The 18,239-nt window shown below is 42.5% G+C and overlaps 2 protein-coding genes across 2 annotated transcripts; one reads left to right on the forward strand and one right to left on the reverse strand.

Moving 5' to 3' along the window:
- Window positions 1–880: 880 nt before the first annotated feature.
- prss35 (serine protease 35) lies at window positions 881–2,960 on the forward strand (the record flags this gene model as incomplete). Its single annotated transcript, XM_079227514.1, has 1 exon — window positions 881–2,960. The coding sequence occupies one exon, from the start codon at window positions 881–883 to the stop codon at window positions 2,153–2,155; it is 1,275 nt and encodes a 424-aa protein (XP_079083640.1). The 3' UTR covers window positions 2,156–2,960.
- Window positions 2,961–5,972: 3,012 nt separating this feature from the next.
- Window positions 5,973–12,127, reverse strand: LOC306745115 (clathrin coat assembly protein AP180-like). Its single transcript, XM_079227851.1, has 9 exons — window positions 12,048–12,127; window positions 10,974–11,177; window positions 8,336–8,545; window positions 8,229–8,247; window positions 7,727–7,817; window positions 7,307–7,387; window positions 7,022–7,141; window positions 6,852–6,940; window positions 5,973–6,055 (listed from the first exon to the last, which is right to left on the reverse strand). Exons 2-8 carry the CDS (start codon window positions 11,170–11,172, stop codon window positions 6,860–6,862), a joined length of 801 nt encoding a protein of 266 aa, XP_079083977.1. The 5' UTR covers window positions 11,173–11,177; window positions 12,048–12,127; the 3' UTR covers window positions 5,973–6,055; window positions 6,852–6,859.
- Window positions 12,128–18,239: the final 6,112 nt, after the last annotated feature.

Consider the following 18,239-nt stretch of genomic DNA (forward strand, 5'->3'; position numbering starts at 1 on the left):
CTTAGTACTCAAGCAAGAATCGCAGAATCCTCAGTGTGACAAACCAATTCAAAAAAAATGTTTTTGCGATTATGACGTGAAAACTGTCTTAGATTGTTGAGCTGACAAGCTGGTCTTTTAACAGAAGGAAGCAGTGCAAATAAGCAACAGGCTGCAGAAGGAATATTATCAAGGAATTATGAAAGGTGGGGCAATGGCATGCCGATCTGTTTGAATGGTAATGTGATTGATGTGATTATTGTGAAATAAGGCAAAGAGCCTGATGATGATGTAAGAGGTAATATCAGATGGTGCCCAAAGTGATTATAAAAGAGGGTAACATGGATGAGTGCCATGTAATGTCCAGTCAATAGTTGTTGAGACATGTCACTTCAAACTATAGACCTCATGGCGGCGCTTGAGGAAACTTCCGAGGAACACCAAAGTTATTGGGGTTCATCCTCTGGGTACCAAATGTAGTGGCAATCCATTTAGTACATATGGAAGTATTTCACTGGATAAAGAAAAACCTTGACCTGGCGAGATGTGAGGGGTCACTTATGTCAGTAAGGTTCATCCTCTGGGACGGGTAACTGCTAAATGTTATGGCAATCCATCCTATAGTTGACCAGACAGCTCATTTTTTAAAAAGTAAGCGCAAACCTCATGAAGGTGCAAGAGGAAAAGTTAGAGAACAGATATTTTATGTAAATCCATCCAAAGGTTCTTGTGATATTTCAATGAACTTTGGACCAAAGTGGTTGACTAGCCGCCCATCTGACATTCGCAGAGCCATGGATAGCGAATACGTTTAAATTTGAATCTCTTTCCACCTCTATTACAAGGTGTCCCTAAATCTTCCTCTCTCTCTTTATATTCCAGAGCCAGGCCCAACTTAACAATGGGCCCCATACCCCTGTGTGTGCTGCTCCCGGTGACGGTGCTGGCTGTGGTGCTGGCTGTAGCCGCTGAAGGCAATGCAGTGGACGACGAATACACCTGGCCACAGTGGAAGGTGCCTCTGGTAAGGAAAAGACGCACTGTGCCTCTTAGCAGCCCAAACTTTTCAGCCCATTCTCAGTTGGAGCTGAGCGGCACCTGTGGGATCGAGTGTCAGCGCCGCCTCCCCGCCACCTCTCTGGATGACCTGGAGCAGTTCCTGTCCTACGAGACGGTTTACGAGAACGGCACGCGCACGTATACCTCAGTTTCCGTGCAGGGCCTCAACGAGGTGACTGCCTGGTCCGGGAACATCTCGTCCAGCTCCCGCCAGAAGCGCGAGGTGTACGGCACGGATACCCGCTTCAGCATCTCAGATAAGCAGTTCTCCACCAAATATCCCTTCTCCACCACCGTTAAGATCTCCACAGGATGCTCCGGGGTTCTCGTGTCGCCTAGACATGTGCTGACCGCTGCCCACTGCATCCACGACGGGAAGGATTATCTGGATGGGGTGCAGAAACTGCGAGTTGGAATTCTGAAGGAGAAATCCAGACGAGGGAAAGGTGGCAAAGGGAGAGGAGGGCGAGGAAAGGGTAAACGGAGAAAGGGAGACAAGGATGAAGAGGAAGCGGAGGAGAAGGAAGAGAATGGAGGGAAAGGGGACCGGAAAGGGAAAGGGAAAGGTCGAAAGACCAGGAGTCGGCGAAGTGCGGAATCAGGGAAACCTTCCTTTCGGTGGACCGGGGTGAAGAAGACCCAGGTGCCTAAGGGCTGGTTCAAAGGTGTGTCTGACGGACTGGCTGCGGATTATGACTATGCTATTTTGGAGCTGAAGAAAGCCCCAAAGGTCAAGCACATGGATCTGGGTGTTATCCCCTCGGTGAAGAAGCTCCCAGCCGGGAGGATCCACTTCTCTGGCTTTGATGATGACCGTCCTGGCAACCTGGTGTACCGGTTCTGCTCCGTCTCGGAGGAGTCCAACGACTTGATGTACCAGTACTGTGACGCCAAGCCCGGCTCCAGTGGCTCTGGGATCTACATCCGCCTCAAAGAGCCTGGCCAGAAGAAGTGGACGAGGAAGATCATTGGGGTTTTCTCCGGTCACCAGTGGGTGGACGTAAACGGGAACGGGATGCAGCAGGATTACAACGTGGCGGTGAGGATAACGCCGCTCAAATATGCCCAGATCTGCTACTGGGTCCACGGGGACTCGAGTGAGTGCCAGGTAGCCTAAGAAAAACACAGGATCCGCCCCCTTAAACCAGCACCTCTCTCTGCGCAAGGGACACCCTACCTATACTCTCACCCTTCATCACCCACCAGGGGCCGCGGCGACTGCCTCTCCTCTTCCTGCTTCCCTTTTACCTCCTGTGCCTCCTGCTACATCAATAGACACACACACACACACACACACACACACACACACAAACAAACAAACAAACAAACAAACACACACACACACACACACAGACTCAGTGTTGACAACAACAAGAACTCGTCAGCGCATCAAGAGAACTGTGGCCCTTCAGCTTTTCTAATTTATTTCTGAAAAAAAACAACCAAGAAAAAAATATGTATTGTATGTATTTAAGATCGTTCAGATCTGCCGTTTTGCTTTCAATTTTTGCTCTTTTTTTATTTTTTAAAGATTTGACCTGCATTTTCAAGCTTTTCTCCACCACTGTAAAGATGGCTTTGACAAAAGACCCAGAAGAAATTTATGGAACTTTTGTTTTGACAAATTAACTATACAGCGATATTGAGTTACCTGGTTTTATAAGCATTTTTAATTGGTGGAACTGGTGTTTTGCATTGTGTATATCTAGATTTTTTTTTTGTTACAACTACCTTTTTATGAAAAGACAGTTTTCCATCTAAATAGAGAAAGGGTCCTCATGATTCCTGGATATAATTGGGGTTTTTTTTCCGATTTGTGCGTCATTTGTGATCTTTTCTCTGTTCTTGCAACACAGTGAAATGTGGTTTCATTGTTGTGCACATAATTATATCGGTGCTTATCCAGAAGACGTGGTGCTAATTTATGGATTGTACACTTTTTTGGGGTGGGAGGGTCGGGGAGACTTATCAGAATATATTTTGATAGCCCAGTACTGTAACGATGTATTTCATGTGAGGCGACATATTGGGGTTGTGTTAAGACGGGGACTGAACCATTTATTGATTTACTTGAGCTGTTGAGATTTCTCTAATTCTAAGGGTTAAATGAGATTACCTAGGCAATACTGTTATAAAATAACAAATCTAAATCTGGGATATTTTTTACCTTTCAAGTTGATGTTTTTGTTCCAAAAATTCATGCGAGTATCTTTTTGAATACCAAATACCTGAAATCAATGATGCCGATTGAAGGCTACCAACCATTAAACCAAGATTACTACTTGTGTGTGTGTTTGTGTGTTTGTGACGATCCGGATTACAAAGAATCATTTCTACTATTGTACACTGTTGTCTGCGGACAACAATTGTTGTGCGACCCAGTAACTGTACCATTGAATTTACTGTTCAACTCACAAAAACATACTCAAAAACAACTAATGCGTGTCAAGTCAAGCCACTGAACCGCATGGCTTCATATTTTTTTAGCTTGGTGCAAAATGTATTGTTGGGCCCCTTTTGACGCCTCTGACCTCTGGCCTGCTGCGCATTATCTATGTCCCCATTGAAGCGGCACTAATCAACATCTCATATTTCTTTAATGTGAAAGATGTCATCAAATACCAATGAACTCTTTGGCTCAAAGCTCTGATAAACCCACCGTGCGCTATCTGTCCAGTACCATATTGCTCATAGTGGAGCATTTAGCAGCTAAAGAGATACATTTCTCTCAGGTGATGAGGACTTATGTTAGTCAGCTGGACAGAAAGTGTTGTTCTGTGTCTGCTGGAGGTGTGAATAAACATCTGTACATTTGATCAAAGTGGGCAAAAATATATGTTTAGTACAGTCTACACAGCAGACTATACATGGCAGCTCCCTAATACAGCCAGATGCAGTGTTAATTGGTTTGTGGTTAAATCAATTGTATTTAGGGAATATGGATTTTGACACAAGGCCCTTTTATAAGTATATCTACTGTACAAGTGGGCCCCTGAGGGCCTGGGGCATTTATCCACTTTACCAAACTGGCAATCTGGTCTTGGTCATAAACATACTGTTGATGTTTTGGTATTTTAATTCATGAAATACAGCTTCAAACTGACACGTCTAAAAATCGTTGTAATAAGGAAGAAAAGAAATCCTCATCATGGTCAGTTCAATCCGTCATTGAATTTATTGCACCTCAAAGGGCTTACATGCACAGGGGCGGGGCCATCATAAATAAAATAAATTTACAACTAAACAAAAATACAATTTTGATAATTCACTCATGAAAAACGTTAATAATCTCCCGTTGTTTTTTTTCTCTGAATCATATCAGATTCTCAAAACCAATTGCTTATTCAGTGCATTGAAAAGACGACACAGAGCAGGCTTCACGTTAGTCTTGTTTACAGCACAGGACCGGGGCCCCTGGTGTTACACAGCCGCTGTCCACATGCATATCCACACATTGACTCCAATGTTAGTCTGCGGGAACAGAGGAGCTTTGAGTTACGATGCTTTTGGGGGACACGATCGCGGCTAGACGGACGGTGGCATCCTCCTGTGGCCACTGACAATATGTACTCTTCAACTGACAATGGGCCAAAGGTCAGCAATGATCAAATTCGTCAAAAACTATGTTCAGACAGAAATCAAACGTAGGTTTCAGAGTTTTCACAAAATAAATGAGCTTTTCAAATGTTTCATGAGGAAGTAAACTCATTCATCACGTGTTGGTCCTCGGTGACGCACCCAAAGCTTATTTGGTGAGAGACAGTGAGTGTAAACAGAACTTTGTTTGTTGAGTCCTTCCTGCTCGATCACCATGTTGGTTGTCTGCTATTCTTTGAAATCTTTTGATCTAATCTGTCTGAATATAGAGTTTAGTATGGCAACAGAATAATCTTCTACTCTAAATACAAAAGGGATCATACTGACCTGGTCGCAGTTATAATGAGAGCACAGGCAACAGACATATCCACATAGGTTGATTCACAACCGCAGGTAGAAACATATACAGTTATACTGAGGGACAGTTTGGGTTTACCTCTCTGACGAATAACTAAAGCATTTTCTCTGGGAGTTAGTTGTAAGATATGTTCTTTAATAGCAATGCCAGCAAATATCCACAGCAGTTTTAGGAGGATCATTCTAACAGAAACAGAACATGTACTTTTAACACGGGACAAATAAAGAAACATAGAAAAATAAGCCACAAGTACAAAAAAAAGAAACTAATAAAAAGGATTACTTGCTGGTCTGGTATGATTCAGAAGCCCATGGAAGTTGTTTCTAAATATACAGTAATCATGTAGCGGTAGTCATATTTGTTTCCAAATACTTTCAAAAGATGATGGGAAATACTCACACGACTTCTTACAATTTCATGTCAGATTCACATTTATATTTCTCTTCAACAGACATACAGAATAGAGAAGAGGTCCACGCCAGAGAAATCTATGTACATCAACGAGGACCTTTCTGTAAACAACACACAACAGGTTTCTCCAAAAGAATCTACCGGGGCTTTGTTTACCACTCTTATCCAATCAGAGTGGGACAAAGAAGAGCTCCTCCCCCTTAATGAGGAGGTGGGGACACATATGGGGTGGTGGGTGGGGCTCAGGACACCAAAGCACATCCATCATTCAACACGGGAAAGAAACCTAAACATATACGCCTTCACTTTCTTTCACTTACTTTTGTGGACTTTTTTTTGTCTGGGTTTTGAGTGATTTTGTTTAGACAAAAGATTAGTACATCTACATAAGCACACACACTTGTATTTTTTTCTCATATATACATCTATATCTATATATATATATATATATATATATATATATATATATATATATATATATATATATAATCCGCTAGGGTTCACTTTCACAGTTTGTGCTACGACATCACACAGGAGAAGGTTGGGGTGTTGATGAGCGGGGTGGAGATAAGAGGCTCTAGCTGAACATCCTGAGATGTTGACAGACACCAGGTAAAATGTGAGAGGGCCCTGCTCCAGAGGAGAAAGCAGCTGGAAGACAGGAAATAGAGAACATTTCAACATCAGAGTCATGAGGTTATGAGGTCATGAGGTCATGAGGTGAGTCATTTTAAATAATACAAAGCTCACAGACAGTGATTTCCTATTTGTCACGTTTTTTCCATGAGTACTGATACTGGTGTTGTTTAGAAAAGGGTTTTCAAGCACTCAAAACAGTCCCTTAAAAGTCCAGTGTGTAGTACTGCAATGAACATAAACTTTTCTTGTGTGCCAAGCATGTAGGAGAACTATAATGTTCTGACGAGAAAACGCAAATGTCCCTGTCTCGAGCCAGAGCTTGGTTTGTCTGTTCTGGGCTACCGTAGGAACTTGGCGGTCGGCTACGTGAAGCGAAGCCACTATATATGTAGATTTAAAAAACGTCTCATTCTAACGTAACGAAAACAAAACAATTAGGTAATTCTACACTAAAGAATACATACTCACTGGTAATAACATCATATTTCATTTTTGCCAATAGATCCCCCTAAATGCTTCACACTGTGCCGTTAATTAGCACGGATTAGTAGCCAATGACCCGTTCAAATCTAAATAGTTCTGAGACTGTTGACTTCAATGATTCCATTTAGATGAAAAGTGTGAGTAATAAGGTGCAAGTTTTTTGTCTGTGTTTGAAGACATTTCTCAAGTCTGTATTTTGCACAGATTTGCACCTTCTATCCACCACATCTATACATCAATCACCACAAAGTTAATGGACCAAAGTCCCCCTGAAGTTGTGCCATACTGCATATACTACACTGCATGTACTGCTCAGAGCTCCCACCTGGGGCGTTATAAGAAGTCTTTGAGGTTGAGATCTGCCAAAGGGTCCTTTGGCTTCTTGGGGCTCTGGTTTGCAGGTCCTGGAGGAATCTGAGAAAAAGAAGAATAAGAAATTGCAGCAGCTTTTTACGACAACATTCACTGAGGGCTTCACTATGGGTGGTTTGTTACCGGTGCTCCGGGTGCAGCTCCAGCCACCCCAGTGAAGGGAGGTCTCATCATGGGCTGTCCCATCATTGGCTGCCCCATCATGGGTTGCATCATGGGAGCTCCAGGCCCTCCAGCAGGAGGCTGGTAACACAGGGATAATGCAGTAGACTTTTCAGGGCGATGCTGATTTACCATCATCTTCCGTCGTAAATGTAAACTGCAAAGGTCTATCCTGCTGATTAAAAGCTGATCAAAGGTTCAAGGTTTAAATTCTAGAGAACTTTCTGTGCATGAAATGAAGCTCACCAAGCCAAAGCCAGGTTGTGCGCTCATTGGTGGCACCATGGCTGCTTTTGGAGCCCCAGGAGCTCCAGGGGCGGCTCCAGCCTAGAGGGACACGGAGAAGAGCCTTTGTGAATTCTAAATGATAGCACTTTTCTTTTGCCATCTTTATCTTTGTGATAGCTCCTTTCTACCTTACAAAGCTCTTTCAAATGTGCAACTCATTCACCCATTCATACAGCGATGGAGACGTAGCCGCCATGCAAGGTCCTGGCCTGCCCATCAGTAGCAAATTGGGGATCAGTGTAAGTGGAGTGCTGAGCCGGGGATCGAACACCGCTCTTCTGCCTGAGCCACAGCCACCCCTCCTTGTCTGCAGCAAAGCTTCTTTTTGGATGAAGTGCGATGTCACGGCAGGGGGCGCGGTGTGGATGCTGTTCTTACCATGGGGGCTCCTGGTGTAGCCCAGCTTGTGGGAGCTACATGTGGCATCCAGTTGGCCCCTCCTGTCAGCTTCTTCTCACTCTGTGGGTCCCTAATGAGAATCAAAACACAGGATACACCTCAGGCTCTACTGTGCTATTCGTCGGTCTGTGATTGCAGAAAATCTGTTAGATAAGACTTACATTTTTGCTCCAAAGAAGTCCTAACAAAATCAAACTACTGCTGTCACACTCCTCACATAGTATTCCCTCTTAGAGTATCTAGATAGCTGTGGAATATTTAATAATGTGGTGACTATGATGCAACAAAATCAAACCAAAGAAATTAGCTCACAAAAACATTCAGGTTAGATGCAAACTAAAAGTTTTGATCTTCTTGATCGGCCTTGAGTGTGTCGCGTTCCCAATTTAGTTATTCACAAAAACCAAAACATTGCAGCTCGGTGGGAGCTATGCATACATGTCAAAGCCTACACAAGTAAATGTATAGAAGTTACACTTACTTTTTCTTTACTCCAAGGTCTGAACAGAAGAAAGAAAGAAGAGGTACATTTATACTTAATTAGAAACAGAAATGGCTGAGCTCCAGACAAACAAAGCTGCAGTCTACCTCCAATCAGGTTGGCCAGTGACGAGTCCAGGTCCCCTCCGACGGTTTTCGTGGGAGGTGGGGTGGCGGAGGGGGCAGCGGAGGGGGCAGCGGCGATGCCTCCGGCTGCGGCAAGCGGTCCCATGCTTCCTGCTGTACTTCCGGTAGTGCTGCCCCCGGTGCTCTGGGGCGTTATGGAAGGCATCAGCAAGTCGCCTAATCCATCAAACACTTGGGGAGAAGGTGGAAATGACGAGACGTCAGAGAAACAACACGGACTACAAACCTGCAAATCCCTGATCTAGTTAAGGGGACAAGGAGTTTAAGTACAGTGAAGGGGACAATCCAGCTGTGACAGCATGAGTAGTCGGCTGTGCACCGCATGCACAATGCAGGACGCTACTGTAAATATGTTTTGAGCATTCAAAAAGAGACGTAATTACAGCAACTGCACTCATTTGGCCAGTTGCTCAACCAGTTTACATAGTCACACCTCAGGGACTTAAAGGGGCTGATTTTGGAACAAAGCACTGGTTTTGAACCAGGTGCCATCAAGACCACAGAGTTCACAGGTTGTCATTCCAACTAACCTCTGAAGAAGCATTATGTTGTTGAAAGTTGGTTGGGGGTGTATTCACTAAGGCAATGGCCCTGAACCTTGTCTGACGTACCCCCAAAGTAACACCACCTTTTAAATATGTTCATCTGAATTCATTTTAAACTGGATGTTATAGCAATGATGTCTTAATACAGTGCAATTAAAAATGTCAATGTTTAGGTCTGTTTGCCAAGTTTGTATTTTAACTACCACGATTGAGAAGCTGAACATTTCAACCATTTCTGATTTTTATCTATAAAGTTGTAGCTAACTTGTTACACTGTTTAATAGCTTAAACTCACAATTCGACCATTAATCCAGCACATTTAGCTAACTACTTTAAGCTACTATTTCAACTGTTTATTCATTACTTTTAGCTAACTGTTTATCATGAGCCTACTTTAAGTTATATTTCAACTGTTAATCAAGAACTTTTAGCTAGCTTCTATTTAAACTATTTATCCATTACGTTTAGCTAACTAGTTATTCATTACTTTTAGCTAAAAATGTAAACATTGCTTTTAGCTAACTATTTATCCATCACTTTTAGCTAACTATTTATCCATCACTTTTATCTAACTATTAATCCATTACTTTTAGCTAACTATTTATCCATTACTTTTAGCTAACTATTAATCCATTACTTTTAGCTAACTATTTATCCATTACTTTTAGCTAACTATTAATGCATTACTTTTAGCTAACTATTTATCCATCACTTTTAGCTAACTATTTATCCATTACTTTTAGCTAACTATTTATCCATCACTTTTAGCTAACTATTTATCCATCACTTTTATCTAACTATTAATCCATTACTTTTAGCTAACTATTTATCCATTACTTTTAGCTAACTATTAATCCACTACTTTTAGCTCACTATTTATCCATTACTTTTAGCTAACTATTAATGCATTACTTTTAGCTCACTATTTATCCATTACTTTAAGCTACTATTTCAACTGCTTATCAAGCCCTTTTAGCTAGCTTATATTTAGATTGTTTATCCAGTATGTTTAGCTTACAATTTATACATTACTTTTAGCTGCTATCCACTAGGCTTCACACAGGGCTTAATTAAAAAAAAAATCTTACAGTTCTTACACAACTATAGAGAGTGTAGCAGAACTTTCCGCCTCTTACCACTTAGATTCCATGTTATAAAAACACATTAAATTGTGTTTGTAGGCTTTTCACTACAATGTGATGCTGTTTGATGGGTCACATACAGAAAATATACAATATATAAAACCTTCAGACTAGACTGCAGACTTGGGCCTTGATGGCATGTGGTTAAAATGAAAGCCACTGCTCTGAATGACCACGGGGAAATAAACAACAATACAGTCGGTCTTGTCTCATGCAGGAGACAATTGGGGGGGTCATACTGCAACATGCAAAGATGCAGAAGGGAAGACATGTCCAAACTGCACATGCTGCAACGCACTGCCGGGTGGAACTCACCGGTTACAGATTAGAAGAAGCAAGCAATGACCCAGCAGAGTGGAAGGGATGTGGATAGGGGTGAAGTAGGAAATTAAATGAAGCAAAAGATTAAAAGGTGTGAAGCAGAAAGAACAAATAAGACAGAAAGAAAAACAAAAAGAAAGATTGCAGAGAGGTGGTGGGGTGAGCAGGAGGTGGAGAAAGCACAGCATTTGTGAAAGTGTGAGAAGTACAAAATAAGAGATTTCGAAGAAGAAAAAGAAAGAAAAATCATTGCAAGAAAGAAAAATCATTGCAAGAAAGTCAACCGCGCTGAGGAGTTAAGCAGTCCGCAGAAACAACCGTTGGACGTAAGTGGAGGACAGTGGCAGCAGCACATGTCAGTGTGTCATTCATGCACTATAGTCAGGCTCTCAGCAGGAAGAGTTTACAGGTCATGGTTAAGGTAGCTCAGTTGTAATGAGTCAGTGCAGATTAATGTGCATCAAGCAGATGACCTGTGCAAATATGAAGAAAATACTCATTGAGATTCTCTAATATTTCAGAATGCATGACAATGAGACAAATCACTAAAATAAAAACAGGGAGAAAAAAAACACATCATGATCCACTTACTTGAAGCATCAAAGCCACCAGAGGGCGCCAGTGTAGGATCTTGTGCAGCAGGTACCATTGGTACCACAGCAGGTACAGGTGGCGCTGGAGAGGTGAGGGAGCCCAGAGCATCAAAGCCCGACTCCAGGAGATCGTTCTGCATGGGAGCCAAGGCTGGAGTGAGAGCTGGGGCAGCGGTGGGAGCCAGCGTGGGCGACATCAGGCCTGGGGGATAACAGAAAGGACTGTGATATCCCATGTAGCACTGTTTTCTGACTCACCCTAATTCCACAAGGCACACATATTAAATATGATTATTGACATAACAGATGGCACGCGGGACATCTCGGAAGCAACATTTAATTTGGGTTATCCCTGTGGGCAAAGCCGGTCAGTGCAGCAGCAAATAGTATCAGCACACAGCACACTGGACAGAATATAAGACATTACCAAACCAGTTACAACACCAGATTTTATTAAGAACAATAAGTGGAATCCATGATATGTATTACAGTATCTGAGCAGAGCACAGTGAACAGTAGACCAAAAAAAGAAAATAGATTACAAAATCTGCATGCTTTGCCAAACATTTAATGGAATATTCAATAGCAGAAATACAAAATAATAAAAATAATCAAGACAACTTTGTCTTTCCCACCTCATTAACCATCTCATGTCTCAGATTTATCTTGTGTCTCGTCTGAAATGCATGTATTGTGTGTGTGTGTGTGTGTGTGTGTGTGTGTTAAAGATGTAAACAAAAATGACAATCGCATTCGTGAACTATTGCAGTTCAGTCACAGAAATGAGATGGGCCAGAAATTGGCTTTGACATCCCGAGGTAGTCGTGTTGGACAGACATTCTGCAGACATTTCCAAATGAGTCCAAATCCACTTTGGAACTGCTGTGTAATAAAAATGTAACCAGCCCTGCCAAGTCTGTGTCATTATTCATTTGGCAAATGCATCTCCATCAATACTTCCTGCCTATAAACCTTTTGCAAAACTGTGGACACCTTATCAAGATTTGCCGGTCCCATAAGCCTTTCTAATACAACCATAATTCCCATTAAAAATTATCAGAAGGAGACTCACCTCCCAGCAGATCGTCGCCAGGCCCTCCAGGAGCAGAGCTCTGCGTCTCCTCCACAGGACTGCCGAAGGAGTCTGCAGGGCCGTCCAGTTATCCACAAGGCAGCATGCAGGGCAGAAAGGGGTGAGAGGTCAGCCCTGGACCACCCACTGGGACACAATGAGGAGGTAGGAGACAATATTATCTTCATAACACAAAACTCACATGAAAGTCACATGAAATAAAAAATAAATTAAAGCTTAGTGTGGTTAGAGATATATTTCCGTTCTCGATGAGACCTTTTCTATCATGTTGACGTCTAGTATGCACGTAAGGCCCAGCTGCTGCTGAGGACAATCTCTCTCTCTTATTATTATTACCATTACTATCATCACTGTGGCTTAACACCCCACCCTCCTTTTCCATCAGTCGCAACATCCTTTGTTTGAATTTATGAGAGCAGCACAAGTTTCCCCAGGCGCTTTCCTATAATAACGGTTTAGCAAGAAAATCAAAAAGATGTAATCTGATTTCTGTTCAAATATCATCCCAAAATCATCCCAACCTATTCCTGAGTTACGCCCAATATATCGACATATCTTTTGAATAATTCCCATCATTCCCAAAATAAAAAAGGTCCGATGCCTGTCCAAAAAAGTTTTCATATCTTCAACAAATTTCATAGTGATCCCATGATGATATTTCACCAAAAGTCCAAAGATGCCAACCTGACGATGGGTTCAAGGGCTCGTCCCTGGGAAATAATGAATGTCTGCTAAAAATATGTGCCAATCCATCCAGTAGGTGTTGAGATTATTCCGATTTGGAACGAAGTGGCAGACCGACTGACTGACTGACTGACAAACAGGCTGACATTGACTTATTAGAGCCATGCCACGCTAAGAATCTTCACGAGAAGATGAACACCTCTTGTTTATAGTCCAGTACGGTAAATTTGAGCAAAAAAAACTAGTGGCTATACTGCCGAATACTACAATATAATCCGCTAAATAGTCTAAACTGAACAAGTCTATCACAACATCTGGACACTATCAGCCTCACTGGTACAAACATTCAATCAATAACCTACTTTATCAACTGAGAAAAAAGTAAAATTATAAAATGCAGCAACAGTTATAAAACTATCATGCGGCAAATGCTGCCGTAAAGAGATGTGGGCATGTGTGTTCGGTGGTGTGCAGTACCCAGCAGGTCAATGACAGGTGCTGGCTCTGCTTTGGGAGGAGAGAGGTCCTCTGGGGACGAATCTGAGGCGGAAGCGTCACCGGCGGCAGGAGCTGGAGACGCAAATGAGTCTGAGCGGTGAGAAGGGCAGAGAGACAGAAGCAGTAGAGGATTCAATTACTCTTGAATTCATGTGACCGCATTGATCAGTGATCAGCTTTATTTCTAAAGGGGGAGAATGCTTTGCTTGTGGACTTTCATGCCCTTTCTAAAAAGGCGAGCGGACATACAGAGATCAAGCAGGCCTCCCTGCATCTCAACTGTGTATAGTAGTATACACAATAGTGAGTACAGGACTGGGTGTGCATGTGCGTGGTGACACCATGCACCATGCAAGGAAGAACAAAAAAAGCCACGTCAGGATAAGTTGAGACTGGCTGCGCACTTTGTGAAAGAAGGAAAAGGGAGGAGAGAGATGCAATAGAGATAAAGCAGCTTAACTCACCGGTCACGATGTCTCCAGGCGGAACCGGCTCGGGCAAAGGAGAAGGCCCGCGTGAAACAGCAGGGAGGTCTAGTTGACCAGTGCAAGCAGAGAGGCAGAATACGAGAAAGAAAGAAAGAAAGAAAGAAAGAAAGAAGAAACCATGGAGGTTTTGGGAGCAAAGAAAAGTGTTAGCGTGGCAGGTAGAGAAAGACAGCGTGGATAGAAAGCAGCCACAAGGACATTCCAAGACTTGACGAGTGGGTTACATGCACAGTTCTCATACCACTATGGGGGACAAACCAAGACGTGTGTGTGGGGGAAGAGGGGGAGAAAACAGTCGACAGAGGAGTGGACGTATGGAAACCGGAAGAGATGAGAAAGGTTCCACACACAGATAAATGGATATCGACTCCTGTACCTGAACCAAAAAGGTCTACGCTAGGAGTGGTAGCAGCTTTGGATTCTGTGGTAGGGCTTTGCTCAGGCATAGAATCAAACATATCTAAGAACAAGGACACACAATCATATGTACGTTCAGAGTTCAAGTCCAGTGCAAACAGAATGATGAGTTAAGAAGAGAGATGAGGGAAAGCAGAGAGAGCAGCAGATAGTTTGATTATTATAATGGTGCAATGCAAAAGGAAACAGTGCAAAAGTTAAAAGGGTACATTGCTAAAGTTCAGCATGAAGATTTCTGAGGCTGAACATCAGTGATTTGACTAAACGTTACCGTTAGCATGCTCACCTGCGACTGAGCTAAAATGCTAATGTTTAGCAAGTCATATTTACCAGAGTTTAGCCTGTTAGCATGCTGACATTAGCAAATTGGCACAAAACACAATGTACAGCTGAGGCTGATGTGAATGTGTCACAGAAAAGGCAAAAAAAAGTTTGGACGAATTAAATTTTGACCTGAAGGTTCTGCTGGGCACATATGAATTCTGACATTGAGCAATTTTCCCTTTTAACTGAAGTGCATAAGCTAATAAAGCATTCTCAGCAGTCAGTATCTAAAACATTGGTGACAAGCAGGAGAAGAAAACTACTTTCTTCCCTCTAGATTTGGCAGTCTGCCTGTTAGTGTTTGGTTAATAATCAAAACAAGTTGAGCAACCTCTGAGAAGAAAAAGAGATAAAAGTAAATTTTTGTCCCTAAAGGTCAAATTAACACTGAGATTTTAGTTCCAAAACAATAAATAACTAATGGACAAAAGTACAATGGCATACACAATTGATTTCATTGTTGATTTTTTTTCAATATAACATTTTTGCAGAGGAGGTCAAGTTGCTTGATTAACTTGATTAAATGATCTGTATCTCAAGGAAAGACATCATGGAAAATAAAGAACAAACAAATCTGAAATGCAGGGACCGGGCAGGATCATTGACATACTGTCATCATCATCATCACTAGCAAGAGCAACACAGTCATCATCATTATCAAAACCTAAATCATCATCATCGTCATAATGCAGGGCGATGCAGTGAGAGGCATAATGAGAGCGAGAGGACTTTACCACCAAAGATATCTAGAGTCGGAGCGGCTGCAGACTCTGTGGTGGTGGTGTTGGTGGTGGTAGTGGTGGTGGTGGTGGTGGAAGAAGGGGTGGGGGCAGCGGGGGCAGCGATGGGGGCGACGATGGTCGGCGCCTCATTAGAGGTGGGAGGGGTGACGACGGGGGGCCCCGTGTCGGCTGGCATCATGGCGAACAGGTCCAGCTCTTGAGCCATGGCCCCACTCCCCTCCGTCGTAGCAAAGGGGTCTTCAGGAAGAGCAGCAGGTGGTGTTGATGGTTGGGTTGGGTTGGGGGAGGGGTGTTATGATTAGAGAAGAAGGGAAGGGGGTGGTGGATGAGGAAGAGGAAGGGGATGATTGAGGGTTTGTTAAAGCAACAAACACTGTAAAAAGCATTTTTATGAGGCGAGACGCCTCTGAAGCGCCAAACCAGGGTTAGATACAAAGAAAGTAAACCAAGCACACGGACACCCATTAACTTCAGCAGACAGTGGTGAGCTTCTCTTCAGGAACTCATATCTGACTACAGATGGTAGTGGAGTACAACTTCTGGTAGACTGGCCCATTGGTCGATTAGTTTTTCAATTTATCACCCTATGATCCATGTGTCCCGGGTACATTTTTAGCATTGGGCTGCTAAGATTGAATAAAAAGGACATAACTATCACATACTTATAAGAGTGGAGATCTTGCACCTAATAAAAGTGATTAAAGAAACTACTTTCTACTTAGTTCAACTACCCAGAAACAGAGAACTGCAGCGACGCGTCTTTCTCGTTGCACTTCCATTCATGCTATTAAAAGTAGCTAAATCCAGTGTTTTTTTTCACTCACCAAGGCTACAGTTAAAATAATGTTTACAGTACAAAAAAAACATTAGATATTGTCGCCCTTCATACTCTCTGTCATTTGGCTACTTTTTTGTTGTTAACAAAACATTTGACTATGTATTCAATCTAAATAACAGAAAACAAGACTGTCAGGCTTTACAGGCACAGCTAACTCGAGTGCTAAAGTCAGCATGTGCACCTCACAATAAATATGCTAACACACGGATGTCCATCGTCTCTAGTTTAGGCTAAACAAAAGGCATGCCAGCAAAAGCTAATAATCAGAAAAGGCAAAGGTTGATGGAATGTAATTAGTTTTGCAGGTATTTGATCCTGAAACAGACGATTGGTCAAATACAAATTTTGACCTAAAGGCGGCGCAACATGAAAAGTCAGGGACTCACCATTGTCAATCGGATTCATCTTCTGGTGACCATGCATTTCTGTACGAATGTGTTTTGCCACAGTGATTTAAAGTAGGGGACACGTGGATCACTTATACAGCCTACTAGTATACCCGCATCACATTGGAGAAGTTTTCCAGGTCTGTCCTTTCTACACCGATTAACACTGGAGGTCAAGTCTGGGCGCAAAATAAAGTAAATGGCGAAGCATTTTAAATGAACTACAACTGTTTATGTAACAGCTGTGGTTAAGTATGTTATGCACAAACTAGATGTACCAGAAGGGAGTGCATTTCATTTATAAAAAAAAATAAGCTATTTGCGACAAAAAAGGCCAAAGAGAGAGACTAAATGGAGTTATTAAAAAAGAGAAGCAAAAGAAAAAAGGTTCAACAATGATTAATATAATCATTAGTATCAGGTAGTATAAGGGTTAAGGTTAAAAAATAAATAATGGTATCCATTCTGGGACTACAGTACAGTTGAATGCTGCACTGTGCTTTTTACCACAGTATTCAGCGGTTGAATATTAGGAGGAAGAAGAGTATTTGAGATGAGGGAGGAGAGGGTTTATGACTGCAGGATTCAGGGTGAGACAGTAGGCCCTTGTTTGGGTTTGCTCTATTGTCTCCTATGGAAGCAGAAGCAGCTGTGATATAATAAAAGCAACAGCTTTCACATTCACACACACACACACACACACACACAAGAGGCCGTTTTGTCACCCACCAGATCCACCAAACGCATCGGCAGCGGGGCCCGCGGCCACGGCGGCAGGACCGTCTCCTGGGGAGGGTGCAAACGCATCTAGGGTATTGCAGACGAAAACAGCGGGAACGCAAAAAACATAACACCCGACAGACACATGGATGTAAAGAACAAAAGATGAGTAAACAGATGGAATGAACAGGAAAACAGAAATGAGAGGTCAGCATCAGGAAAAAGCAGAGAATACAAGAAATATGCAGCCCAGGTCGCTGTAGCGGAGGATCTGATTGGAGCATCGGTCACGGAGTCGTTTTGAAGGGCTGCATAATGCTGCATTCAGTGAGTGCACCACCTGTGCGGGTTTGTGAAATGAGACGAGTTGTCACAAGTTGTTTGTACTCTGTGACAAGAGGGGAAATGTCAAGTTCAGGGATGGACGAGGCAAAGTGTCTCTTTGACAAACTCAATTGTCTCTTTTCAGCAGATACTTCTCGAATGATGGGGTTGAGGTTAGCATGATAAGGCCAAAATATAGTCAAATGAAATCCAGCTACTCATCTTCTTGACATATTTATGAAACTGTTAGTAGGCCATTAGGGTCATTAAGGGTGATGAATTAAAAAAAAAGCAAAACGCTACAAATCCCTAAAATACTCACAATAGCACAATAGCAGATTACTTACATTGCAGTGTGTTTATTGAGGCGCATGAGATTATGAAAAAACACTCCGGTGAATGTTTGTAAATTAGTGTCAAAACTCATTAGAGGGTTGTTTTTCTTTTATGCAATTATGCAGCCTCGAAAAACCCCCAGAGAAAGTAATCCACAATTCAGGCTCATATTTTTGGGATGCGCCACAAATGATGCACAGTTTGCTGTGCTCTCCATGCCGTGCTTGACGGTATGTCAGCAGGTTAGTTAGTGGACATGGTTGTAACAAAGCATGGTGTAAAAACATTAGAAATCGGTGAGGATATAAGACCATTACAGTGAGTCACAGCTGAAAAACACCCCTCGGTCTATCTTTGAAAAGAAGCCCATTCAAAAACACTTATTGCGGTTCTGAAGATATTTCCAGAATCCT

The sequence above is a fragment of the Taurulus bubalis genome (assembly GCF_910589615.1).
Source record: "Taurulus bubalis genome assembly, chromosome: 12".
Lineage (NCBI taxonomy): Eukaryota > Metazoa > Chordata > Actinopteri > Perciformes > Cottidae > Taurulus > Taurulus bubalis.

Bases quoted from the DNA above. Each gene is read 5' to 3' on its own strand.
- LOC306745115 (XM_079227851.1), bottom strand. From the start codon at position 11,172: ATGTCGCCCACGCTGGCTCCCACCGCTGCCCCAGCTCTCACTCCAGCC. The intron at 8,546-10,973 runs GTAAGTGGATCA...CTTCTCCCCAAG, and splicing joins TGGTGGCTTTGATGCTTCAA to TGTTTGATGGATTAGGCGAC. The intron at 6,941-7,021 runs GTAACAAACCAC...TCTTTTTCTCAG, and splicing joins GAGCTGCACCCGGAGCACCG to ATTCCTCCAGGACCTGCAAA.